Source organism: Diplotaxodon limnothrissa, linkage group LG14, assembly GCF_057381915.1.
Source record: "Diplotaxodon limnothrissa isolate DT_005_m linkage group LG14, D_limnothrissa_male_GT1.1, whole genome shotgun sequence".
In the NCBI taxonomy this organism is placed as follows: Eukaryota; Metazoa; Chordata; class Actinopteri; order Cichliformes; family Cichlidae; genus Diplotaxodon; species Diplotaxodon limnothrissa.
Genome location: NC_140609.1, coordinates 9,392,947 through 9,407,778, shown reverse-complemented (window position 1 = coordinate 9,407,778; position 14,832 = coordinate 9,392,947). Strand labels below are relative to the sequence as shown.

Sequence of the window (14,832 nt, the reverse complement as noted above, 5' to 3'; positions counted from 1 at the left end):
TTGTTAATCACAGCTGGTGTGTCATGTGTTGCATTTGAAAACAGCAAACTTAATTTACGTCAGCAACCACAACCAGAGTTTCCTGTTCCATGCTAGCTCTCCTCACGTAGCACAGATGAAGAGCACAGAAGGACATGTTCGCTGCTTGGCTGCAATACTTCATAAAGGACCAAAAAGAACATCTTTTCTCATCATGAACACATCAAACAGCACCACAGAAGATGAACAGGTTTATGCTTGGGTCTTTGGCTGCGTGATGGTGATAGGTCTACCTCTCAATGCAGTCGCACTGTGGATTCTTCTTCGCCGCCACAGCCTTAAATCACCCCACGCTGTCTTCATGGTCAACCTGGCATTCTCAGACCTGCTACTCATCATCTCTTTGCCCATGAGGATCTACTTTCATGCCACAGGCACCTGGCCTCTGAACAATATGGCGTGCCTCATCATTACAATGCTCTTTCGTGACAACATCCGTTCCAGCGCTATGTTTATCACCTTCATCAGTGTGGACAGATTGCTGGCTGTGGTTTATCCTCTGAGGTCACGCCATTTAAGAACCTCGTCCAATGCCTGGAAAGGAGCAGCATTCGTCTGGAGTTTTATGCTGGTGGTGAATATCCCAGAGAGTTTGGACTTTCTAGAACATTTGCAGGACCACACTCAACCTACCTGTTTTAAATCTTATGACTCTTACGAGCTTTTATTGAGTAAAACTCGATTAGCAGTTATTTACCTTCAGATTGTGTTATTGGTCACAATGCTAACAGTCAACATTGTTTGCACCATTATGGTGTCTTGGACTCTGCACAGACATCTCAGTGACTCTGCAAAGGTCAGCAACAAGATGAAAGTTATGCTGATCTTTGTCATGAACTTGGTTTTGTTTGCCATGTTCTTACCTGTGCCTATAGGAATGGCTGCACATGGCAAAGAAATCATGCCGCTGGTGTGTCTTACTGTTTCTAACTGCTGTTTGGATCCTCTGCTGTATTACTTTTCTTTTGACTCCTTTTGGAAGAAAATGGAAGATGCAACGAAGGGAGGAGAAATGTAGATGCTAGACATGAATTTTTTTCTTTTTTTTTGGTGAACTAACTTGTTATTGCACAAAATGCTCATTTAGTTCAAGCATAATATCCCAATTCCTAAGTTCTGAAACTGAGCTTATTGTACTATTGTGTGTCTTTTGACTTGCCTCTCTCTGCTTTCTTGTCTTTCCACTCACCCCAAAATGATTTGTGGCAGATGGCTGCCCTCCCTGACCCTGGGTTTGTAGGAGGTTTCTTCCTGTTAGAAAGGGACTTTTTTTCTACCCACTGTTACCACAGGTTTGATCAGAGTCATGCAATTTTGGGGGTTTCATTCTAATATTATTTTATAATATAAAGCACCTTTGGGTGACTGTCGTTGTGAATTGGAGCTATATAAATAAAATCGAACAACATTTTCACCAGTAACTCAACAATAATTGTCAGTTAAATGTACTTGTGAAGCTTAGGCAGTGGGATACATAGAGAAAAGACTTGTCAGCCTCACAGTTTCATAAAACTATTCTTTAAATTTAAAGCTTCAGGACTGTAGCTGATTTATTGTACATTTTTTACACTTGACGACTGAGGAAACAACCTGCCTTTATCTGCTGGAGAGTTTAAAAAAGACCTCCGGAAGTCCATACCGCAGAACAAGATACTGTCAAGCACGTAAAACAAACCACATTGTAAGTGAAACTTTTTAACTCTTCACACACTGTTCATCACAATGCTCTTTAACAACATCCTCTCAGTGAAAACTTCATCCCCGTCATCAGCTTGGAACATCTGATGGCTCTGGTTTTTCCTTTGACGCCATGCCATCTTAGACCCTTGTCCTGTACCTGAAAAGGATCTGCGCTCGTCTGGCTCATTTTGCTGGTAGAGAAACTACAGACGATGTGAGGTTTTGAAAGCTTTTGAACAATCTTGAATTTCTCAAGGCTCTAAGAGTCATAAAAAGGTTAATCTGCATCATCAAAGCTTTAAATAGCAAAATAATCTAGGCTGTTTTATGAGAATTCATTCACTTTTTGCTAATTATTTGTAACATTTTATGAAATAAGCTTATTTGTGAAAAACAGGAAGTCTCAAGTTTACATGTCTCTATGCAAAATCCAAATCGAGAGCTCATAACACAACTACTTGGAAAAAAAGGAAATAGCTGGCTCCGTAACTGTGGAAACACTTTTGTGCGTTGGTGTAGACCTGCAGCCTGTTTGGTTTGTCTTTTTCATGGTAAAACTAGTTTATAGCTGTAAAATAGTAAAAAACATTGTAAAAATTTGCAACTGGTTTTAATGCTACCTGTTTTTCATTGGGAGTTGGGAAAAATACAGCTTTTACAGTTAGCCTAGGCCACGGATGTTAATAGTATTGGTTCTAAATGGTGTCAGATTGTATAAAAAGTATGTTTGTTATTTGTCAAACACGATATTTCATTTAAAAATGTTATAACTATTAACGTCAGCGGCCACGATCGAATTGCACCACCAGATTTCCTGTTGCAATATTTCACACTCCCTAGTCTAATCCACCCTCACTTCACACAGATAATCATCAGAGAGTGGAAGGTTTGCTGCTCAGCTGCAATTCAGTTAATAAGGAGGCAGAAACTTCATCATGAATGCATCAAATGTCACTACAGAGGACAGGGTTTACGCTGGGGTCTTTGGCTGCATTATGGTGATAGGTCTGCCTCTCAACGCAGTCGCACTGTGGATTCTTCTTTGTCGTCACAGCCTCCAATCGCCCAACGCTGTCTTCATGGTCAACCTGGCAGTATCAGACCTGCTGGTCATCATCTCTTTGCCCATGAGGATCTACTTTCATGCCACCCGCAGATGGCCTCTGAGCAACATAATGTGCCAATTCATCACAATGCTCTTTCGCAACAACATCCGCTCCAGCGCCTTCTTCATTACTTTCATCAGCGTGGACAGACTTCTGGCTGTGGTTTATCCTCTGAGGTCACGCCATCTTCGAACTTCATCCAATGCCTGGAAAGGAGCAGCAGTGGTCTGGCTATTTGTGCTGGTATTGAATGTTCCAGAGACTTTGGACTTTCCAAAAAGTGCCAACGACAGTTGGTGTTTTGATTTCAGTCCTGAAAGGAAACCAGGTTTAACTAAAGGTATAGCAAATGTATATCTTGTGTTAATAGTCGCAATGCTAGCAGTCAACATTGTGTGCACCGTTATGGTGTCTTGGGTACTGCACAGACATCTCAGTGACTCTGCAAAGGTCAGCAACAAGATGAACGTAATGCTGATATTTGTCATGAACTTGGTTTTGTTTACTATCTGTTTCCTACCTTTGTCAGTAGGTGTAGTTACAGTTAAACCTACTGAATTAAAGCCATTGATATGTCTTAGTGCTGTGAACTGTTGTCTAGATCCATTCTTATATTACTTTTCCTTTGATGGCTTCTGGAAGAAAAAAGAAGATGCGGATCCGCCAAGAGAGCAGTGACCTTAGAACATGCTATTTCAACTTATAATTCCAGTCACATTAAGATTTTCCAATTTTCCAAAAAAAAGTGATTGTGTGTGTGTGTGTGTGTGTGTGTGTGTGTGTGTGTGTGTGTGTGTGTGTGTGTGTGTGTGTATATATATATATATATATATATATATATATATATATATATATATATATATATATATGAAACCAGAAATATAAAGCATCTTGCAGCATTGAACAAAAATTGATAAGAACTACTTGTTCAACAGTTTATTACAAGTTCTACTATGAAATTTGATCCCTGGCTTTTTATTCCTTAATAACCATTCGTGTCAATTATTTCTAAACTTTGTTTGATCTTATAAAACTATGTTAGTTTTTTTGTATAAGAAGATATTAATTAATAAAAAATTCTAAACCATGTGAAAAACAAATTGTTTTATTCTTTTACGTAAGTAATATGACTGTTAGATTGTATCATTACATTTCCTGTTGCAATACTTGACTTTTTAACCTCTCCAGTCATCTCACTTGACACAGCTAAAGACCACAGAGATACATGTGTGAGTGTTGTGCTCAGCTGCAGTTTTAATCAAGGGCATGTATACATTTCTTTTATCGCCATGAGCTCATTAAACATTCACTATGGCCGCACAGGTTTATGCTGGGGCAATCTGATTTTTTCAGACCTGCTGTTGGTCATTATCATCTCTTACTTTCATCTTGCCATAATTCATATCCTAATCAGTAGAGTTGTTAATCACAGCTGGTGTGTCATGTGTTGCATTTGAAAATAGCAAACTTAATTTACGTCAGCAACCACAACCAGAGTTTCCTGTTCCATACTAGCTCCCCTCACGTCGCACAAATGAACAGCACATAAGGACATGTTCGCTGCTTGGCTGCAATACTTCATAAAGGACCAAAAAGAACGTCTTTTCTCATCATGAACACATCAAACAGCACCACAGAAGATGAACAGGTTTATGCTTGGGTCTTTGGCTGCGTGATGGTGATAGGTCTACCTCTCAATGCAGTCGCACTGTGGATTCTTCTTCGCCGCCACAGCCTTAAATCACCCCACGCTGTCTTCATGGTCAACCTGGCATTCTCAGACCTGCTACTCATCATCTCTTTGCCCATGAGGATCTACTTTCATGCCACAGGCACCTGGCCTCTGAACAATATGGCGTGCCTCATCATTACAATGCTCTTTCGTGACAACATCCGTTCCAGCGCTATGTTTATCACCTTCATCAGTGTGGACAGATTGCTGGCTGTGGTTTATCCTCTGAGGTCACGCCATTTAAGAACCTCGTCCAATGCCTGGAAAGGAGCAGCATTCGTCTGGAGTTTTATGCTGGTGGTGAATATCCCAGAGAGTTTGGACTTTCTAGAACATTTGCAGGACCACACTCAACCTACCTGTTTTAAATCTTATGACTCTTACGAGCTTTTATTGAGTAAAACTCGATTAGCAGTTATTTACCTTCAGATTGTGTTATTAGTCACAATGCTAACAGTCAACATTGTTTGCACCATTATGGTGTCTTGGACTCTGCACAGACATCTCAGTGACTCTGCAAAGGTCAGCAACAAGATGAAAGTTATGCTGATCTTTGTCATGAACTTGGTTTTGTTTGCCATGTTCTTACCTGTGCCTATAGGAATGGCTGCACATGGCAAAGAAATCATGCCGCTGGTGTGTCTTACTGTTTCTAACTGCTGTTTGGATCCTCTGCTGTATTACTTTTCTTTTGACTCCTTTTGGAAGAAAAACGAGAACTGTAGATAAAAGACCTGCTATTTCCAAAAGTTGGTATTAGATTTACAATGGGATCTATATTTTTTAAGAGGAACAACGTGTTTGTTCACAAACTTTTCTGTAGTTCAACAATTTGTATGGCTTCACCAATAAACCAACATTAACATGTTTGTGAAGCTTTGCGTGTGAGACAGATGGTGAAAAGGCTAGTTGAAGTAGTGGTTTCGTGTTTTATTTAGACCTATGCTGCAGCATGACAGCGTCAACCACCAAAAGAATGGTTGCTGTATTAGAAACTGAAGCTTAAAAAAGACAGCTGCAAAGCTTTTTTTAGTTTACACATTCAAGAGGTTACTACTTGTTGTCAGCTTAAGAACTTCAAGCAATATCCTTTGTTAATTTTTTCACTTTTAGTTTGACTATTTGGATCTATTCATGTGCAAAGTTTAGTGCGCTTCTGTTATTTTTCTCCTAAACCCTTCTCTTGGATGATTTTTCTAAAAAAGAAAACAAAAACAAAAACAAAACTAACTGCTTGTCTTTTTCAAGTAGTTGAAAAAGACAGTGTGAGAAAAGGGTGTTGATTGAGAGCCTATTTTACATTTTGCTCATTGTTCAGTTGAGGAAGCAGACTGTTTTCATCTGCTGGAGAGCTAAAGAAAAAAAAACATCATGGTTTGTCCTCCGGAAGTCACTGCTGCAGTACAAGATACAGTAGGGCACAGGTTACAAACCACATTTTAACAGAAATGTTTCAACTTTTCATTGCAAGGCTTGTTCAATACAACATCGTCTCCTATGCTGCCTTTAGCAGCTTGCAACATCTGCTCGCTGTGGTTTATTCTCTGAGGTCAACTTCAAACCTATTTCTGTGTCTGAAATGGAGCTGCACACGCCTGGCTGATCTTGCTGGTGGGGAAAATCACAGAGGGTGTGAGGTTTCGAAAGCAGTTAGGCAATTTTGAACTTTCTCAGGGCTCTAAGCATCATGAACAGATTCTTGCTGCAACATCAAAGTGTCATAATTTGGCTGTGGAGTGGGCATGGAGTGGACCCACGTGCAGGACATATTGCTGATGCTAACCTAAACTGATACTAACTCAGGGAAGTAAGAAATCGGGAACTTATAAACTAAGGAACTACGAGGAAAATGGGGAACACACAAGGCAAATGACACACAACATTAAGGGACAACATGACAAAGAATTGAGGAGAATTTAGAGCGTAAATACACACGAGGTCGCAAAGCAGAGTGGATTCACCTGGGGAACACAGACGAAAAGATAAACAGACACAGAGACACGACTTACTTGACATAACTAAACAGCGAGACCAGAAAACAACAGAGAGAGATTATAGACAGAGAGACATAGGACACAACTGGGGAACAAACAGCGATCACAAAGAGAACTAACAAAATTATAATAAACAAAAGCTAGAAAAGGCACAAAAACACTAAAGTGTGTGCCTGAGGCAAAAAAAAAAACCCTAACCCAAGACTACCATCAGAAGACTAAAGACCTAAATATAAATCATTTCTTAAAAGCAAATCATTAACTCAAAAGAAAAACTCAAAACCGTGGATCCAGGACCTAAGGACCCTGACACAAAGTTTCAAACGCAAAAAAAACAAAACAATCCAGGCTGTTTTATTCAGTATTCATGCACTAATTAGTACATTCACTAATAATTTAAAACATTTTAGGAAATAAGCTTACTTGAGACAAACATGATGTCTTAAGTTCAAAATTTTATGGCAAATACAAATACAGAAGCATAAATATGGTACAAAAACTGGAATAGGAGAGACACCCATTTAGTATTAAATGTAAAAATGATCTAAATGTTTGGCCCTGTGGGAAACACTTGTTTGTTTTCTTGCAGAACCACAGCATGGGTTGGTTTGTTTTTTTCTACTTGCTGCTAAAAAAACAGAAGAGTCAAACTCAGCACCTTCTTGTTGTGAGGTAACGGTGCTAACCACTGTGTCACCGTACCCCCCCCCCCACAAAATATACAAACATTTTTCATATGCAATATGAACTTGACTGTTAATCAGCTTATATCACCATAAATAACCATAGTAAAATTTCCATAATTGATAACCTATTGCAATAAGCCAGCCACAGAGTGCTGACCCACACAGGTGTGCACACGGGCATACGCTGTTCATAGACACAAACTACACCTATCTTGGCTGCTACCTCAAAGCACATTGTGCGCTATCGGTCTTTAGTATTTACTGTTATTCCCATATGGAAAAGAAATAGGAAAAACTTATAAAAGAAAAAACTTATAAAAGATTTGCATAAGATTTGGCTTACTTCATATAGTGAATCATGTAAGGCTTATATGATTTACTCATGAAAGTGGCCACTTTCACATTACTTTCATATATTGTTTTAGTAAGTATCCAAAACATACAAGTTTCATTTATATAATTTTTCAAGGGATCTTATATCCGTTTTCACTCTTGTATGCTTTTCATACAAGTTTCATGCAAGACAGATACAAAGTTTATAAGATTTATATATATCTTTTCCATATGGGTTTACATTTAGCTAGATTAATGCGATGGTGTTGCGTTTATTATGTTGCTCTCTTTTTTGCTTGTTTCCTCTTTTTCTCCCTTTTTTCCTCTCTCAACAGGTGATCCAAGAGATTTTGGTCTTTTTTAATGGCCTTTCTCACTGTCCCTCTTCCCCTCTGCCCCCCCCCCCAAAAAAAACCAAACAAACAAACAAACAAAAAAACAAATGCTGAGTCTACAAGAGTTTCTCTGAACTGGTGTTCAGAAGTTAGTCTTCTACACAGTGCAAGATGTGACCTTTGTTGATGGGGTGTAAGAGGCTACTGGGATCCCTGGAGGCAGCCTGTTCATTAGTGATGTGTCAGTCACGAACGAAACGGCTCTTAGGCTACGTTCACACTGCAGGCGAAAGCGCATCAAATCCGATTTTTTGACCCTATGCGACTCATATCCGATCATGGTGTGACAGTGTGAACGGCACAAATCCGATATTTTCAAATCCGATCTGGGTCACTTTCGTATGTGGTACTGAATACGATACATATCCGATGTCTCAGAAAGCGACTGCTGTGTGAACGGTCAAGTCGCATTAAATCCGTCTTTTACGTCACTGACACAAGACAGACGCCAATTATCAGCGCCAGAGAAGACATCGCGAACGCTTTCTGGCCATCCGGTGAAACTGCTGGGAAGACAACATTGGAGAAACGTTAACATTTTATTTGTACTGCATAACCTGCAGGTTCTGACAGAAATCTGCAACTATCCTTTGAAGCACCGCTCCTCTAAAACAGCAATAAGGATCATTATTAGGTTATCTACATTATTATGTAAATAACAAAATAACTTAAAGCAAAAATCGGGAAACATGAAGTCCGAAGTCTTTATATTAAGGGCCATCAGTCAAACAATATAGTTTGTTCTGGGTCTAAACAGAGCGCGTTGTGTATGACGTCTTCTTTTGCGCATGCGGGCCGCTTTGAGCGTTCACACTAGAGAGCGTTTGCTGTCGCATTTTATTTGTAGTGTGAACGAGCAGACAAAAAAATCGGATTTGATCAAAAAATCGGAATTGAGCATTAAGACCTGCAGTGTGAACGTAGCCTTAGAGCTGGTTCTTTGACACGAGCCGGCTCCTTATTGGGAGCTGTGGGGTTTTTTTCTTTCTCTCCCCCACTCTCTCGCACTTTTTTCCCGCTTCACTCCGCACGCAAGCCTTGTGCTTTGCGATGGGAAGAGGGGGGAGGGGCGGTAGTTACACTGGCAGTAGCACAGGAACAGAGCAGGAGGGAGAGAGAGAGAAAGAGAGCCAGGAACAACAACGTCACATTAGAAAGGTATAGTAATCATCCACAACTATTTTCAGTTGCGGATGATAAAGGATTCAGGAAGTTTATTCATGCAGGCCCATATGACAGAGAATGTGCATCTTCTTTTTGTTTTCATATTTTAATTTATATTTAATTGTGTTGTGGTTTGCAGTGTTTTGTGTTGTTTCACTTTAAATTGGTTTAAAAGGAAAAAGCTGAAAATTTAAATAGTTAAAAGTTGAACTGTGACTAGTAGGTTTTTGTATTATATGATTTATTTATTACATTTTATGTGGAGTGAATAAATAAAAGTATATTTACGGTGGCCCCTACAGACAAAGCACGTACAAACTCCAAAACATGTACAAACTCCGACGCCCGTACAAACTCCAAAACACGTACAAAAGACAACAGAAGTGCTTCAGGATGCTGGGCGCAGTGTTGAGCTTTTGTTACCTAGTGGCTACACAAGCCAGGAAGTACCAACGGCCGGATTCGGTGTGTGGTAATAACAGGTAAACATTTTTTTTTATTATTTGAATATATATGAGTGCTTGTGTATAAATACACAAACAATACACATATGCTTTCAATTGTGTAATTTAAGTGATCTAGGTAGCTCTGTTTTGGATGTTCAGTTAACACTAGAAATGTGTTTTGGAGTTTGTACGTGTTTTGTCTCTAGGGGCCACCGCATATATTCATATATAAACATATATAAATAAAATGACTTTTTTTTTTTACATTAGTAATTCCTTTTGTGCATAATTTTATATTATTGTTAATAATAAATTAATTAAAGCAACAAAACAACCTGAAGAGCCGTTTCGGAGCCGAAAGAGCCGGCTCGTTTTAGTGAGCCGAGCAAAAACAGCCAGAAATCCCATCACTACTGTTCATGGTGAGGAAATCTTTTTTGCCTGAGGTTCTTTGTTAGCAGGCCATCAATGGCACCCTTCATAGGCTGCGTCCACTGAGAATGCTTGAAAACATGTATTAGACTTCCTGCCTGTAAACACACACGGGGGACAGGGGGATAGCTTGGGACTGCAGTTCCAAGAGGCAGCATTTCCAGAGTGTCTGCATGTGACATAAGACTAGCTCCTTGGTCTGACCTGTCACTATCACTGCTTTAACTCTGTGTTAAGCAGGAGATCAAGAACTGTGGGAAGCTTTACTTCAGACTGCTTCAGGTTTTCCGATGCAATGGAAATTCCAGCAGTACACCCTAGTCGTGCCCTGCAACTAAGAAAGATCTGTGGAAACACGAGTGCTTCTGGTCCATTTTGCCTGGAAATAGAAGCCCTCATGCTATCAAACATGTCAATATGCTGAGATTTGTTTTAAACCAGTCATTTTTACAGGCGATCCAAATACCAGTAAGTAGTCCACACTAAAAAATGCTGGGTTAAAAATGACCCAATTTGTAACCCAACGCTGGATCAAATATGGACCGAGCCAACGCTGGGTTGTTTCAACTTAACAGGGTTGGGTTACTGGTTTGACCCGGTTAGGATAACTATCCAAAAATTGGATTAAATTGACCAATGTTTAAAGTTGAGGTTACCAAAAATTGAGTCGAAACTCAGAACCCATCACAAGGGTTATATTACCATTAACGTTTGGGTTAAGATTCCTACTTAGTATAAAATTCAGCATATAAAAACTAGATTCAAAACAGATTTTCTCAAAAATCTTTTTATTGCCATATGATACATAGAACATAGACAGCAAAATTCATAAAAAATATATCATCGAAAGTAAAAAGCAAGTAACAAAAAAGTAATTAATTCATTATATCATATTCATTACTTCAAATCAGTCTTTGGTTACAGCACATACACATGTTAAGACACATAAAGACATGCTTTGTGAAGTTGACTCTGTTTTTAGAACAAATTACATTTAAAAACTCTTAAATTGATAAATTGATGATTTTTTTTCAGCCCCCAATATTTAGGTTTTTTAATTGTTGTTGTGTGTATCCATTGAAGTGTAGATACTTACATATCCGGTGCTACAGCAGTCCTTTAAACATGGACACTGATCTAATATTGATGATGCCAAAATTGCCTTTATTCCTGAAGTTGGGCTGCAAGCAAAAACAGTTGCATTTCATAAAATTGGATAAACAAAAACTTTACTTTTCTGTAGATTTCTTGTAAAATAAACAAATACCAAGAGCAGAAGCTTTGGAGAAAAAAAAAAGAAATCCAACATTTAGACTGATCCTCTTTGTTTTCATCACACAGCACACACACTTAAGGAACTGCCACTGGAATCATTTTACTTGGGCCAGCACAGGGCAGTGTCCCTGACGTTCTGGCCAAGAAGCCTAAATGTAGAGACAGTGAAAATGCCGCACAAACTACCACCACCACCACCAACAACAAAACCTATAACTGATTTAGTTTATGTACAAGAAATACTCACTTTTCTCCATAGTCCTCTATGAAGTGTAAAATAAGTATCCAGATCCTCCATCTTTCATGAATGGATATGTGCTGGTGTTCCTCAAGACTGGCAACTAAAGATATCCCCTCAGGTGCATCTTACGGATGTTCTAAAGTTAAATAATTAAGGTTAAAACATTTTCAATGTTAATTTTAGAATAATTTAATATACTTGTGATGGCTGCAGTTACAGCCACACAGTGGTAATATCTACTGAACATCAGTGTACATGTACAAACTCCAAAACACGTACAAATTCCGAAGCACGTACAAACTCCAAAACACGTCCATTCACCAGCCTCTTTCCTGGCAGCTATGTGGTCAGAGGATGAGGAGGTGGTCTCTGTCCTCCACTGGTTCCTGTTCCCTCATACCGCAGTAAACGGTGCCCTAGCCACTGCCACTCCTCTCCTCAGTCATCTGTTCTGCCACCTGTTCCGGCTGCAGGGTCCGAGGGGCCCGTCTGGCCTTTGTCTGTTGTTCCCGCTGGGGGTTCTGGAGAACCGCCTCAGCCTTCTGTCTCCGCTGGAGGCCCTGAGGAACCTGTCCAGCCACCTGTTCCTGCTGGAGGGTCCGAGGGGCCCGTCCGGCCTTCGTCTGTTGTTCCCGCTGGGGGTTCTGGAGAACCGCACCAGGCTTTGTGTGTCTCTGCTGGAGGGACCCAGGGGTCTGTCCAGCTGTCTGTTCCTGCTGGGGGTTCTGGAGAACCGCTCCAGCCGTCTTCCGTCTCCGCTGAAGGGTCCGAGGGGCCCGTTCAGCCTTCTGTCTCTGCTGGAGGGCTTGAGGAGCCTGTCCAGCCACCTGTTCCTGCTGTAGAGACCGAGGGGCCCGTCTGGCCTTCATCTGTTGTTCTCACTGGGGGTTCTGGAGAACCACTCCAGCCGTCTTCCGTCTCTGCTGAAGGGTCTGAGGGGCCCGTTCAGCCTTCTGTCTCTGCTGGAAGATCCGGAAGGCCTATCCAGCCTTCGTCGCCTGCAGCACCACCACCTGCGGCTTCCTCGCCGTCGCCTGTAGCGTCACCTTCTGCAGTTTCCACACTGCCGCCTGCAGTGCCACCACCAATTCCATCGCCTGCGGTTGCCGTGCTGCCATCTGGTCCTGCTTCGTCTCTGCCTGAGGCCTCTGCACGGGCTGATTCCGCTTCGTCTGCACCAGAGGTCTCGGCGCCACCTCATCCTGTCCGGCCTGCACGTCCTCGTCCTGTCCAGCCTGCACATCTTCGTCCTGTCCGGCCTGCTCATCCTCGTTCTGTCCGGCCTGCTTGTCCTCGTCCTGTCTGGCCTGCGCATCCTTGTCCTGTCCGGCCACTTTCCAGGCCGTTGGCTGGACATCATTGCGGCCGGCCTTCAGATCTGCTCCGTTGCCGCCGCTGGCTTCGCGGCCAGCCTCCAGACCTGCTCCATCACGATCGCTGGCTTCGCGGTTGGCCTCTTGAACTGTTTTTTGGACTTTTGTGTTGTCGACCTCCAGGCTGGACCCCTGAACTGCCTGGTTCTGGACTCTTGGGCCATCAACCTCCCGGCTGGCCCCCTGAACTGCCCAGGTTTGGACTGTTGTGCCGTCAGCCTCCGGGCCGGCCCCCTGAACTTTTTTGGGACTGTTTTCCTGGTCGCCTGCACCTCTCGTGAGCCTGTTTTTGTTTGGTTTTTTTTGTTTCCTAGGCTCCTCTGCTGTTGCCCTCTGGGGCTTCCATACTCTTAGGGTACCTGGGTCGTTGACCCAGTGGTTTCAGGTTTGTACCTTGTAACATTGGACCCGATAAACATACGCTGGAGCGCATATGATGACAGCAGAACTTTTTATTTGACACTGTGGTTTTTGTATTGTTCATTGGGACACAGACACTCCTGCTCTCTCTGCTGTCACGTCCGCTCCCCCTCCGACTGTCACTGCCAACATATAAAGAGACACAATCACTGTCAGATCCCAGCACACCTGTTCACCCCACCCCTGCACCGCCCCGGGAGCTCACTGCGTCACCCCTCCTCTGCAGCTGGCCAGAGACCACACCCACGCCACATACCTTTTTATTGGTGTTCTTATCTTAGTTTATTTTTGTGAAGGTTTTGGTTTCTGTTTTGCATTTCTATTTTTTCCGTAGTTCTTCTTGGTGTGTGATTATGTGGTTCTCAAGTTTTGGTTTCCTTACTCCCTCTATTCTGTGTCCAGTCAGTGTCCGTGTCTGCCCTGGTCCCACGTCTCTGTTCCCTCTGTTGCAGTGCCTGCCTGTGAGTCTGCGTCTCTGTGTTATGTTTCCTGTTTTACTTTGAAGGTCCATGTCTTATGTTAATGTATCTGATTTTGCTTCCCCTGTTTCGTTAGGCCCGATTTGCCCCAGGTGTGTTTCCCTCCTGTTACCCATTCCCTGATTGCTCTCTCTGTGTATTTAAGCCCTGTGTTTCTCTGTGTCCGTGTTGTGATCTCCCTTATCTACCCTCATCTTGCTGTGTGTTCTGTCTCCCTGCCAGCCAATTCAGGTTATTGTTATTTTCTGTTTAGTGTTTGTATTCTCAGTTTTGCTAGTTCTCTGTTTGCCATCTAGCAATTAATCTGAGTTTGAGTTCACATTTTGCCTCCGAGTGTCTGCACTTTGGGTCCTTCATATCACCACTCCTGCCTGCACACAGCCTTCACATGACAGATTAGCCAAGTTTCCCCTTTGTCTCGTTTAGGTAGGTTAGTTTGTTTGAGTTAGTAGTATTGCTTGTTGCCAGCTTTTCTGGCAACAAAGAGTTCTGTTACTTTAACCTCTTTTATGGGCCCACGATTTTGAATTCTCTGTATAATTTAACCAAGTTTGTTTTATTTGACGCATAAATGGTTAGATTCTGACGAATATCTAACCATGCAGTTTAAGGCACGGTTTACAAATTTGAGTACACAATTGACAACATTTAACAACTTCAACCTAACACCCTGCCAGGCATAGCTGGACTTGCCATCGGGCATTTGCCCAGTGGGCCGATGGTGATTTTTTTCTTTTTTTTCGGCCAATGGGGTTTTTTTTTTTTTTGTACTGTTGTTGTTGCTGTTTTTGTAACGGTATAAAGAATGAAAGGTGGTGGATTGGCCAGATGCTGGCAGATGTGTAAAAATAGCTTCCACAGAGGCCAGCAGGTGGATGAGGGAAAGGAGAGGCAGGAGAAGGAGAGACCCAAGGCGGCCGCTGGTCCAATTGTCAGGTCAACTGAACTTCAGGTATGAAGTTCTGAATTGCAGTCTATCTGGGTCAGATATAAACCAAGTTTAGGTGGAGTTTATTTTCATTTTTACAGTCAGCTAC

General features: G+C 41.8%; 3 protein-coding genes across 3 annotated transcripts; all 3 read left to right on the top strand.

Annotated features, from left to right (window-relative positions):
- The first annotated feature begins 193 nt into the window (after positions 1 to 193).
- On the top strand, positions 194 to 1,057 carry LOC146618357 (lysophosphatidic acid receptor 6-like). The gene has a single exon (XM_085371186.1). It carries the CDS (start codon positions 194 to 196, stop codon positions 1,055 to 1,057), a length of 864 nt encoding a protein of 287 aa, XP_085227312.1.
- A 1,597-nt stretch (positions 1,058 to 2,654) lies between these two features.
- On the top strand, positions 2,655 to 3,503 carry LOC146618356 (lysophosphatidic acid receptor 6-like). The gene has a single exon (XM_085371191.1). The coding sequence runs from the start codon at positions 2,655 to 2,657 to the stop codon at positions 3,501 to 3,503; it is 849 nt and encodes a 282-aa protein (XP_085227317.1).
- A 934-nt stretch (positions 3,504 to 4,437) lies between these two features.
- Positions 4,438 to 5,286, top strand: LOC146618355 (lysophosphatidic acid receptor 6-like). Its single transcript, XM_085371189.1, has one exon. It carries the CDS (start codon positions 4,438 to 4,440, stop codon positions 5,284 to 5,286), a length of 849 nt encoding a protein of 282 aa, XP_085227315.1.
- The last annotated feature ends 9,546 nt before the right edge of the window (positions 5,287 to 14,832 follow it).

Bases quoted from the DNA above. Each gene is read 5' to 3' on its own strand.
- LOC146618355 (XM_085371189.1), top strand. From the start codon at position 4,438: ATGAACACATCAAACAGCACCACAGAAGATGAACAGGTTTATGCTTGG.
- LOC146618356 (XM_085371191.1), top strand. From the start codon at position 2,655: ATGAATGCATCAAATGTCACTACAGAGGACAGGGTTTACGCTGGGGTC.
- LOC146618357 (XM_085371186.1), top strand. From the start codon at position 194: ATGAACACATCAAACAGCACCACAGAAGATGAACAGGTTTATGCTTGG.